The sequence below is a fragment of the Condylostylus longicornis genome, unplaced genomic scaffold (genome assembly GCF_029603195.1).
Source record: "Condylostylus longicornis isolate FDR11 unplaced genomic scaffold, ASM2960319v2 ptg000042l, whole genome shotgun sequence".
In the NCBI taxonomy this organism is placed as follows: Eukaryota; Metazoa; Arthropoda; class Insecta; order Diptera; family Dolichopodidae; genus Condylostylus; species Condylostylus longicornis.
In genome coordinates, this window is record NW_026578011.1 from 666,128 (window position 1) to 679,939 (window position 13,812).

General features: G+C 25.4%; 1 protein-coding gene across 6 annotated transcripts in view; it reads left to right on the forward strand.

Moving 5' to 3' along the window:
- LOC129609956 (endophilin-A) overlaps positions 1-13,812 on the forward strand; it is a 65,243-nt gene that overhangs the window by 35,313 nt on the left and 16,118 nt on the right. For all 6 annotated transcript variants that reach the window (XM_055522226.1, XM_055522230.1, XM_055522225.1 and 3 more), the window contains 2 exons: positions 7,984-8,259; positions 8,376-8,436. In XM_055522226.1, coding sequence (XP_055378201.1) covers positions 8,392-8,436 — 45 coding nt within the window. In that variant the 5' untranslated portion in view covers positions 7,984-8,259; positions 8,376-8,391. The remainder of the gene's footprint in view (positions 1-7,983; positions 8,260-8,375; positions 8,437-13,812) is intronic.

Consider the following 13,812-nt stretch of genomic DNA (forward strand, 5'->3'; position numbering starts at 1 on the left):
TACTTAAAAGATGAAACAAAAATTTTATTTTATTAATTTAAAATACCATTCCAAAATTAGTTTAACATATTTACTGGTTAACCAAAGTTTTCACTAAGATTATTACATATTTATGTGTGTTGTTCAACAACAAATAAAAGAAGTCTTTTTCGAATCCACTAATTTTAATTAAATGTGTGTGTAAGTATAAATATATGTATGTTACAATAATGTTATACAAATAAAAATTTTATATACTTATAGATTTTCTTTTTATACATTTTCTTTATATACATATAGATAATCTTTTAAAACTTTAGTTTAATGAATATTAACAGCGTATAATAGTATACTTTCTTTCTTTAACATTTTGTTCTTTTCGCTAAAATATTTCTTGTGTATAGAAATTTAAGAAGTTTTAAGTATTTACTCTTTGTTTCGACCACAGTTCCCATTTGCAAAATCAATCTCCAATATTTCTTTAACTCCCAACTTTAAGTCACTATAGTATTTCAAATTAAAAGTGGTTCGTTTAGTCAGTTTATCGTAACGAATAAATGTTCGCAATAATACACATTCACATACATAAAATACATTATACATACCTTTTTATAAACAAATTCAGTTGCAAACAAAAAAGTACATATTCCCTTTCATCCTATCAAAACAAGTGTACTGTGTACTCATTTAACGTTAGGCGTAAATCGTTTTAATTTATTACTAGATGTAACAAGAATTATACTTTATATGATATGATCGTTCAAATGAATAGGGACGTAAAGATAATATTAATGTTACATGTAGTAAGTGATCTATTGCAAAACATCTAGCTAGGGTAACTACATAATAATGGATATATCTAATTATTTAAGATTAATGTGTTAACAAAAACAAATACGTACTAACAAAAGTTAATATAATATTTCTCAGTAAATTAAATTCTTTTAAAGGACTTTAATACAATTTTCAGATTAAAGTAAAATAATTAAAAAAATTAACGAGAATGACAAAAAATTTTCATAATTAACTTTTTTTTTATATAATTTAATTTATCAACTAGTTTATAAATAAACATAATTTGTACAAAATATAATTCATTTTATTGGAAAACAGGAAAAAATAATTTTTAAATAAAAAAAAATTAATATATTTTAATTATTCGTCGATTGAACGACTAATTAAAGTCGTCCAAAATTTAAATGTCATCAATATTTTCATAATTACTTTTTTTTATCTAATAAATTCTTTATTTTAACAATTTAGGGTCTGAATAAATGTTTTCGATTCAAAGTTTTCTTTTATTAAAAGGAAAAAAAATATTCTTTTTATATCCGTTTTTTTTTCTCTACACTTTAATTTGTCATGTAATTACATATGTATGAAACTGTATACTTATTACATAAAAATTACATTACAATTTTGTTACAATTGTTTCGTAATTAATTTGGCATTTAAGAAATCCATTTGAAAATCAATAATATTACACATAACTAAATGAACTTAATATAATTCCCCTTCTGTCATATTTGTACCATGTGAAGCCAATAAATTATTCATTAATGTATTGTGTGCCATTTTAACAATAATAAAAGAAATTGTTGTTGAAAGTCGTAGGAGCAATCTTGCCATACATATGTATATTCATGAATTAATAAAAGTATGCAAGTGCAATTAGGAATTATATCCGTACGAACATATGTTCGAAGCGTATAATTAAGAAATAACGGTCTTAGATATAGACTCAAGCGTATGTTTTTGATCAGCGTCGAATTCTGAGTCGATTTAGCTTTGTCTGTCCGTCTGTCCCAACGATAACTCAAAAACTAATTAAGCTAAGTTCACCAAATTTTTACATAGCCAGAATCCTGTTTAAATTGGATATGATGGGGGTACCAGTTCAGGTAGCTGCCATACAACTTCAAAATTTATTTAGCTATATCTCAGAAACTGTAAAAGCTATGATATTAAAATTTCACACAAACGAATATATTAGTAGGGCCAATGTGTTTGATAAAATTTGTTGAAATTGCTTGACTCTTTCTGGTAGCTGCCATACAACTTTAATAATAGGTTGGCCATATTTTAGAAAACCAAGTAGTGAAAGTTTGCATATATTAATATGGTAACTCAAGGTTATAGTCTGTCCCATAGTCAGCTATGACACATTCATTCGCACATAGGATAGCAAATTCGTACGGGTATCACAGAGTTGACACGGTTAACTCTATTTTTTCTCGTTTTTAAATGATTTCAAAAGAATAAATTAATTTTCTTCTCACAAAATATTCAATTTTCTGAAGCCCTTCTGAAATTTAGCAAAATTTTTTGAAAAAATTTTTTCTAAATTTTCTTTTATAATAAATGCGATATAAAATGGCAACCTTTAGGTATAAGTAAAGTGAAATAAATATACATAATTATATGTGACAATTGGGTCGAATTTTCATTTTATTGTATTCTTTTTGTTTTATTTGATGCTATATAATTTCAAAAGAAAGTTCTTCTGTCGCTTATGTTACCATTCTTATTTTTTAAGTCATATTTAATTAGGGAAGATAAGATGAAAATTATCATGAAGATATCGCAGTGCCATAAGCTTTAATTAAATTATTTTAACATTTGAAAATTTAAATATAATTTAACTATAAATTATATTTAATTTATTATATTAACGTTGTTTTTAAAAAATAAACTAAGAAACTACGAATTAAACATTCAATTTATTATTTAGAGTTGTAGATTCCCTTAATTTCTCATTTGCAGTAAAATTTACTTTTTGCTTTTTGAATGTGGATAAGTATAATTTTGAAAACAGAAATGCTTTATTTCCCTTTTTATTTGGGACTTCACACATCAAAAAATTTTTTATTTTGTTTAATTAAATTTTTTAAATTATTTGAAAAAAAAAATTGGAATGTTTTTAAAGCATTAAAAATTTAAAATAAAAAGAAATCAAGTGAAAATTCAAAATACATATTTTAACCATTTTCAATGATTTGGAACTTCTCAACAAATAAACCCGGAACTCTAAAGCAATGTCTGCTATTCTATTTCTAAAAAAGAAAAATCAATGTTTATTTTATTTTTTTTTTATGATTTTTCCATTTCTTTGTGACAAAACGAAATTCTGGTTGATATTTTTTCGCTTTTAAATTTTTAGACTTTTTTTCGTTGTTGAGTGAAATGCATTTTTATTTAATCTTTTATTTTCATGCCTTTGATTCGTATATAGACGGATATATAAAGTAATACTAGGTGGGTCCCACTTTATTTTCAAAGAAAAATAGAATTCCTCATTAATCAGAATTCACGCAAAAGAATTTTTAATAATATTTATTTTTTTAAGTCTTAGAATGATTTTAGTATAAAAATATTTAAATGAGTATTGGCGACATCATGAAGACATCAATCTAAAATTACGTATTTTTTATTAAATTGAACTATTAAACGGTCGCCCTCTCTTCAAATAATGCGGCATTAGTTCATATTATTACAATCATTACTTATCAACGCAAATTTTTTTTTACATTTCAATTTTTTGTCATATAATATGTATAATAATATAAAAAAAACGAATTCTTTTTTATATTTTATATGTGTGTGTATAAATTGTTTTATTAAAACTGTTAATAATTTTAAGTTATCATGAAATAGAAAGAGTGATTTCTGTGTATAATAAATGATTATAGTACATTGGTGTATTTAAAACGCTGTTCTAGATAGAATTGTTTTTTTTTTCGGAAAGCTAATACATACAAACACATATAATAAATAAAATATTATGTATATGTATATTAAGTAGAAGATATTCACTTACAATTTATGTATTGCAATTTATATATTGTGATATCAAAAATGAAAACATTTAAGTATACGAGAAAATTATCGTTTAAAATTATGAAATTAATTGTGCTGTAATTTCGTGATTTTTACTGTTATGCATAACGCGTAATTTTATGAGTTTCGTTAATTTAATTCTATAACAAAAATTTTAATTTTATTTTTAATATAGAACTAACGAAGTTATGTACTATTAAAATACATACATTTGTATGTAAAAATATGTTGGTTTATTTTTATGAAATAAGTGATGTTACAGTAAAATTTCAATAAATTATAATTTAATATAAAAATTTTTACTCAATTCAATTATGATATTATTGTTCTTATAATTATTGGGTATTTAAGTATTTTCATTGATTAAGTTAACAATTTTTAATAAAATTTTTTTATATACAAAATATTAAATAACTTGTTGATTTTATTTTTTCATTAAAAAATTACCTGTCTTAAAATTCAATTGTTAATTAATAATAATTAAATTGAATTAATTTTATGCACTTAACAAATAACATTGTTTTCAAAGTTATTTAAAACTTTCCACATTAAGTGAATAAGTAGGTGTATCATAAACTTAATGCGAAAATTAATTATTGAAATTTCAATAAAAATGCTCTATTTTTGCTAGTTCCACAGGTGCTGCATTAACTATTCGACACAGCGGTTCCAATATAGTTAAAAATATATAAATTGAATATGAAATTAATATGGCATATTAGCTTAATTTTGTATCCAACATGTATAACAGCAACAATAAAAACAATAAAAAATACGAGAAAAAATAGAGTTTACCTTGTCATACCCGTACGAATTTGTTATCCTATGTGCGAATAAATATGCCATAACTGACTATGGAACAGACTATGACTTTAAGTTGCCGTATTATCATATTAATTTATGCAAAATATCAGTACTGCTTCTTCAAAATACTGTGTGTGCCAAACTACTATGACAACTATGTTGTATGGCAGCTACCAGAAAGAGCTAAGCAATTTTAAGGAATTTTATCAAACACATCGGTCTTACTAATATATTCGCTTGTGTGAAATTTCAATATCACAGCTTTAATAGTTTCTAGATATAGCTAAATAAATTTTGAAGTTGTATGGCAGCTACCCGAACCAGTACCCCGATTATGTCCAATTTAAATAGGGTTCTGGAACTTACTACAATAAATCATTTGTGAAAATTTGGTGAACTTAGCTCAATTAGTTTTTGAGTTATCGCTGGGACGGGCGGACGGACGAACAGACAGACAGACAAAGCTAAATCAACTCAGAATTCGACGCTGATCAAAAACATACACTTGAGTCTATATCTCAGGACAATATTTCTTAGCGTTACAAACGATAAGGCAAATTTTGTACACCCTTTGAACATACGTTCGTATGGGTATAATAACCTTACACTAACATAAGAAGGGCAATTTGTCTTACAGCTATAATTGGGAAGTGTTGGCAACAATTATTTAGAACAGCTTGAGTGAAAAAATAGGAGGTAAACATCGTGATGAACAGACTGGGTTCCGTCCGCTTTGGAGCTGTGTCGATCAAGCAAATACACTTCGAATCGTAGCCCAACAATCTATAGAGTATGGAACACCGCTATATATATTCTTTATCGGCTTCAGAAAGCTTTCAACACAATCCACCGCAATACGTATAAGGAAAAAGGAACAGCCGAAAAAATTAAAAAATAATAGGGCTAATCCGAGCAATGTTTTCAAACAGCAACATGCAGAACCAAATAAAATACCTTGAGCAACTTGCTACACATGTGGGTTTAGAAATAAACATATAGTCCAAACTAAGGCGATGAAAATAAACTCATCTAGCATAGCCAACCTGGAAATCAAAAGCCAACAAATAGAGTTCGTCAAATAACAGTTTCTGCTACATTATAAGACTTAATAGTGGCGCTTAGGTAGATGTAGACAACACACTGAAGAAAGTGAGGACCGCGTTTGGCAGACTACAACCGATATGAAGAAGCAGTCAGATATCCAGATCGACTAAACTTAAAATATTAGAGTCCTGTGTAAAATCGATTCTGTTGTACGACAGCGAAAGTGTCAATCCGTTAACCAGAAGATGCAAGTGTTCATAACTGAATGCCTCAGAATAATATATATAAGGCAATCTTGATCATATAAGGCAAGGAATATATCGGTATACAAATAATATAAAGAAAGTGGAAATGGATTAAATACAGTCTAAGAAAATCCGCCAATAATATCACTAGAATGAGCTTGGGGTGGAACCCACTAGGTTTAAAAAGACCTAAATGCCTCAGGAACACTTGAAGAATTTATATTTTCCTGAAATTGCGAATAGAAAATACATTCATTCTGTGTCATTCTGTTCTTATTCTATATTATGTTCTATTTAAAATAACAGACTATTTATTATAAATTTAATTTTATCTCAAAATTTCATATTTTCGAATATTAACCTTAAACATAAAGAGTCATGAATTTTATTTTAGGTTAATATCAATTATTTTTATCATTCAATTAAAAAAATATTATCCCAAATAATATCTTGTGCTTTACGTACTTATATGTATGGATAGTAATTCAAAATAGTAGCTGTAAATTTAAATTTATTAACTTTCTTCAGTAATATGATGAATTATTATATTTGTACACATTGCATGCGCACGTATAAGCATATATACCTGCATATTATGTAATAATGTTATATTGAATGAAGTTTATCAATAAATATTTTAAATTGAAATTAAGTGAAATTTTTGAATTTTTCTATATAGATTTATGAAATAATGAAATTTATTATTTTTGTGGGTATTATGGTAAGTGGTAGTTATGGTATTAATTTTAAATTTAATTTAAAACTAATGGTTTAATAATGAAATGATAAACTGATTCTGCACCACACGAACAATTTTTATACTAGTGAAGTTAGTTTGTTTAGTTTTAATATCTATTATTATTCATAGACGTCATCTAATGCAATATTTATGTGACATTTCAACGTTTTTACGAATTTGCAAAAATTTCACTATACAACCAATTGTAAAATCATTTTTAATATATAACACATAAGTAATATTTTTTTATTTTCAAAAAATGAACGGGCAAGTGGAAGAAACCGCGATGAACGCAACCATAGAATTAAAAATTAATTTTAACATTTAACTATAAACACTAAAAAAAAATTCACTCATTCTTATACTATTAGAAATCACCATCTATTTCATATATGTGATTACGAATTTCAATGCTTGTAGCAGATAATTATTCTTGCTTTTTCCACAAAAGCAGATTATTATTATTGAAATTAAAGTTTCTCTACTCTACTTGCAATGAGTCATAATTTTTTATTTTAAACTTATAATTTGAAACAATTTTCCTAAAAAAAATTAGAAAAAAGTCCTTATTAGTTTCACTCTTTCCGTCCGTTTGTAGAAATGTTTACAGAACTTCTACACCCTTGGAGATAGAAAGCTGAAATTTTATATGTACATAGACCTTTACTAGAAATTTATGTCCGTAATCAAATCACTTGTAGCTGTAGTTTAAAAAAAAAGTGTGTTGTAGTTCTAAGTTTTACTACGTCCTACGTAAGAACTCTTGGTTACCAACTATTTTACCTTGTATATTTTACCTTGAGAAAATTACAGCGTTTATCGTTAATTTATTCAAGTTCAAAATATTAAGTGATTTTCCTACTTTTAATATCCATATTAAATCCTATCTGTATGTACTCATATTAAGACTTCTATTGATTTTTAAAAGGAAATTTTTCGATTTCCATGCCTTTAAAGAAGTTCATGTGAGAAAGCATATTTATGACGTACTTATACATACGTTTATTTATCGTTATTTAAAACCATAATTAACAGTCACTATTATATTTTCTTTACCGTTTTGTATATTTTAGCATCATGCAAACTGGAATTTTATTTAGGCCATACTAATTTTGACTACTTTTAAAGTATAGTCATAATTTCTCTCCAACAATAATAATGTGTACATGTGACGGTTTAATAATACATTTCACTCTTCATTCTACTTAAGCATACCAATGTACTCATATATATATACAAATGTATACCTGTACACATTTATATTAATATATAAAAGTAAAATTTTTCATTTTCATTTAATAAACTAATTTTTTCTTTTTTTCTTTATACTTTCAGTTTTAATCAATTTCCTAACTATATTTGGAGTGCGCAAGTAATAACGGTGCGAAATATTTAATATTGTACGGTGCTGTAAAAAAAATTATATTATAAACGTACTTAACGTACGAGTACGTTCAGCCTAAATTTTATTTAAATATTTTTAGTTTTTTTAAATCAATTTTAAATAAAAACATAAGAAAACTACAAAGAAAATTATTACTAGTCTGACGACACTAGTTTTATTTTTAATTTTTCTTTTTGAAAACCTTCAGGAGAGCAGCTGTGATTGCAGTACGTTTTAAAAATAAATTACTATATTTGTGGAAAATATTTAATTTTTTAGCCGGTTTTTTTGAATTAATATGTAAAAAAATTGCATAAGTGTTTTTTTTTTTGCTTTTTTGTAGAAATTAATCAGAAAAAATGGCTTTCGCTGGATTCAAAAAACAAATAAATAAAGCAAATCAGGTGAGTTTAATTACATTAAATCAATTTTATTTTTTCCTTATACATGTATGTGCATTTCTATTAACCAGAACGTTTTTAAAATTAAAAAGAAGTTAGTTAAGTAAAGAATTTAGGTTATTCGTTAATTACTATTATTCCGCTATTTAGAGGTTAAAAAAGATCTGTTATGAGCAACGTATAAACGACTGTAGTATTGCATAAGATTATAAAAATATCCTTTAAACACTTAATTGCAATTCTATAAAAAATAGAAAATACCCTCTAGCTTCTACCCATCTTCTATATCTAGGAAAATATAAGTTTGGTTCTGAGTAGAGGTTCATTTTCTGTTCATTTATCAACCAGGACTCAAATTTTTAATTTTAATATGTTTTTTAGATACGAAAAACAATGTAAAATCGGCTACTAATGAAAGTTCTGTTTCTGTGCCCTAATATTTCTGAAAAATACGATGTGTATGAGCAAATATAAAAAGTATTAATATGAGCAAAAATGGAAATTTGTCTGTAAAAGAGGGCTTGCACATAAAATTTCAGGAAAGTCCGTTGATTATTTCCTCAAAAGAGTTAAAAATGTTAAATCGACCTCCTACTCGAAGTGAACACCGATATAAATTTTCGTGAAAATCGGTTCAACTAAGCTTGAAATACAGGAGTGCACACAGATAAACTGAAACACAGCCATACAGATAGACAAACGGATACACAGACAAACAACCAGATAGGTATTTGTCTAAAAATAGTTTATTTACGCTTCCCTGGCATGGAGAAACACATTTCCGCAAAAACTTGACATGCAAAATTTAGTGCCACTACATAACCTCCCTTACCTTTCTATGCGGTCGTTAATAGTGAATAATTGTAATTATATAATTATTTTATTGTATTATGGTAATGTCCATAAAATACAAAAGTAATTTATATATTACATTTAAAAATAAGTTTTAATTGCGAAAGAAAGTACTAAAAAACAGTTGTAGATTGAGACTGTAGAAGATCAGATTATCTATTTTTAATTTCAATTACAACTAGATAAACTGATCTAAATTATTTCTTACTTAGTTATATTAGAAAATAAATTTAAAGTTTATGTCAACAAAAAAAGTGAAACAAAACAAAAAATAACATTAAAAAAATATTCATGCAGTAATATTATTATTTCAATATAACTAAGTAAGATAAGCTGTATTGGATGTCTTTAGTGTAAGATCAGACGGACATTAAAAATTTATGATATTTAGCTTGTCATTGTGTATCGCATGGACTTAAAAAAATATTGTTCTTAAATAGTTATTCTCAATTTTAAATAATAAAATTTAACCTAATACTGCTTAATAAATTTATAATTTTTTTTAAAAAGAATCTCTGAATTAATTCACTTTTTTCTACACAAATTTAAAACACATTCAATGTTTCAAAATTGTGTATTATTGAATTTATAGACGTATATTACTATTCAAATTATAGACATATTGTAGATTATACAAGCACAAATTTAAAAGAAAATCTTATAAATGTTGATACACAGATGCGTATATATTTTGTAATATAAATTAATATCCAATGATATGAAAGTAAGAAAATTAAAAATTTATCATATAGGATTTGGACGTAATAAAAGTAATAAGGGAGTAATTTTTATTATTTTCATATACATATATTTAGATACGCATATATATTTTTTTTTATCGCAGACCCATCGTAAATTTTCTTCATAATAAGAAAATGTTGCCAGTTTTTTATTTTAATCTTTTTGTATACACAAACACATACGTTTTATTATATTTTACATTAGTTTATAATAATATGGAAAAATAAAGATAAAAAAAAGGAATTTTTTTAAAATCCTGTAAATCAATTCAATGGAAATTTAATGCTTAAGAAAATAGCATGTAAAAAGAATATTCGTTATCCTTTTTTGCGTTTTTGCTTAGATTTATTTGCCTTTCTAGTTTTGCTTATACTCGTAAGGTTTCATAAGTTTTTCTTATTGCCCTTTTTTTGCTATCAATAACAGAAAAAAAAGATTCATTTCATTTTATGTTACGGTATACTTTTAAGTTAGCGATAACAGATGAAGTTAATGTTTCTTATTTTATACCATAAACTCCTATAATGTACCATATATAAATATAATAAACTCCTATTTATAAAGATGTCTTGGTTATACGCATAGAGAGATAGAGAGATTCTTAGAAGGAAAATTTTCCAGTCGATGTAATGGTATATGTGTAATATTATAAAAAACCTATATGTCATCAATATACACCTATATACATATGTAATTATATGCGTTACGACGTATATTGTATTTTACGTACATATTGTAGAATTAAATTGAAATGAAAATGGAAAACATTGATATATGTACATATGTATGTATTTCAATGAAAAATGGATATTTTAAAAAACCAATGTTTTTGATATTTGAAAGAAAATTGATTATAGGGTTACACATAATTCTTAAGTAAAAATATATTAATGTATGTGTACATCGTAATATACATATATGTGTATATATTTGTAATACGAAAATCATATTATGTACGCACAAAAAAAAGAAAAACTAAATACAATATAATTTTTTTACTATATTAAAAATATACATAATATTATTGTGTAGGTACATATTTATTTTTGTTTCCTTGTTGTGCTTTATTTGTGTTTATGACGGTATTTTACTTTATATTACATAGGTATATATATACATATAAATTTGTATTTTCATTTTGTTTTTTTTGTTGTATTGTTGTATTAAAGGGATAAGAAGGAACAAAGTAAAATAGAACTTGTTGGTAGTTAATATTTAAAAAATAATGTTTAATATGATGAGAATGATGATGATGATGATTATATTGATGGCATGTATTAAATAGTATTATTTTTTAATACACAATGAAAAATTTTTGTGTGTACATACATGCAAACATACATATGTAAAACAAAATATGACAGTTGCGATAATGATGATTACAAAATCGTTCTTGCTCATGACCGTGACCTAATTTTCAAATTATTTTTTTGTTTTTTTTTCATACATTAAATAACGTTGTCACAATTACAACTTATATACATATATACTAACAATATTAAATAATTGTATACTTACTTTGTATATTATACGAAAAAAGTCAAATTATGCAGAATGTTTGTTTATAAATATTTATTTTATTATATAAAAAAAAAAAATTTATTTTTTTGTTATATACATACCTATATATTTAGAGGTGTGTGTATATACACGTCCCAAGCATAAAATGCGAGTGTTCTTTTTTTCAAACAAAAACTCTGAGTTGTATAATTTAATAGTTCCGTTCTTGCAATTTTAATATGAAAGTATTTTATAGCTACAAAAATAAAAAAATTTGTATATTGTATATATGTATAACAAATTGTAAGAATGTAGAAAAACAGATTATAGTTTTTTATTCACATTTTTTTATATTTTGTTTTTTTTTGCACGTTACATCCATTTTTGTAAACCTTTTAAACGGAGCTAATAATTATGGCAAGAGATCTGTATCTCTTGTAGTTTCATTGAAAACTCAAAATTTTTTTTATAACTTAATTAGATTATATGCAGTATGTATTCTTATTTCTAAAAAAATATTCTTGCAGTTTCACCACGAAACGCAATTAAAATTTCCAATAATTTGCTATGCATGTATCTATTTTACTTACTAGGTTGGACCTTCAAATTTTCCTTTATTTTGAAGACAATTGTTAAACTTGGAAAGAGGAAAAACAATTAATTTTTAGTTTTTTAAAATTGATTATAACTTTTAATATGGTTGTTGTATTATTTTATTATTAAATATACTTGCAATCAAAAAATTCCTTAATAAGCACACAAATATTTTAACAAGCATTTGCACATTAAATCAGTCAGTATTTGATTATTTAAATAATCTAATAATATGAAATGTTAAATATTTTTGTTTATAAGTAATATTTTTCCTATCGTCACGCATTACATTTTCATTTCATGAAAAAGGAGAGAAACATTAAAGTTTTTAAAAACCGAACTTTTATTATGAAATAAAAATTGTATATGCGTATAAGTACATTGAACTTTTGAATGCAAGTCATAAAATTTGGTATTTAGTTTAAAAGGCCTTATACTACACATAGACATCATAAATACTAGAAGGATTAAAATAATTTTCTCTTCTTCCTTCTCGTCAGAGCAGCTCCTGCAAAAACCGTTAGCGGAGTGCCCAACCTCCTAGCGTATCCAGTAATCAAACAGTGCCCAGTTATATCTTCTGTGATAGCACCGATGTCACGTCGAGGGGAGACATCATATTTACCGTGCGGGTCTATGTGGGAGTTGAACGCAATGCTCCTCCAACGCATGTCAATGTTATCCTTTGGACCTTGCTTGCCAGTTTCGTACTGACCACCACACCAGAACCACCCCTGAACACCGTACATCAGTACAGGTCACACTACCGCGGTTTAAAGCCAGTAAACCGATGCCCTACCTCTTCTTAATGTCACTTTTGCATGAATAAAGCAAAATAAATTTTTTATCTATTATTTTAAATATAATTTTGACCTAGTTTAACGTCTCATTTTTTTGTTTTTTCTTCTACTTACTCTCAATTTTTTATTTGTTTTACTTATTTTAAACCTTTTATTTGTTATTTTAATAGCTTTATTCTAATGAGCTTAAATTTTGTTTAATACACTGCAGAAAAAAATCATGTTAAAATAATTACATATTTACCGTAATTGTTTTACTCTGATTGTGCGTCACTCAAAGGAAAAAATTTAAAAATTTAAAAAGCCAATTATAAAAGCTTCATTATAAAATATCCAAAAAACGAAATATGTTCATAAGTGTTGTGAGTGTGAAATTGACTAAATACCTGTATACATATACATATGTACATGTACAGTGTTAGTTTTATACATTTAGGTAATCAAATATTCTTGTTCCATTTTCTTTGAATCATCTTAATAAGCTGGTGGTAATATTTTCATATTTGTTTTTGTTTTCGAATGTAGGTAAATTTTTACATCCGCCCTTACTGAATTTGGGTCTGAACTCTTTGTTCTACTTATGTATATATCTACATCTAAACATACAAATAATGTAAATGTAATCGCACAAAATGGAATGTTAATATGTATTTATAAAAATCTTAAATGTCGGAAAATGCCTAACTGATCCACAGACTATTAGTCTATAATTTTATTTTTTTTAAGTTGTGTAGCAATTGCAAAAAACTATAAAAAATTATATATTTTTTTAATTTTTTTAATTTTAATATTTAGATTATTATTTTTTTTTCACATAAATAAGCTGTACAATATTATTTTTTGCCTATTCGTTTTCAAAATTTGAATCGTTGTTGTAAATGTGTACACAAAT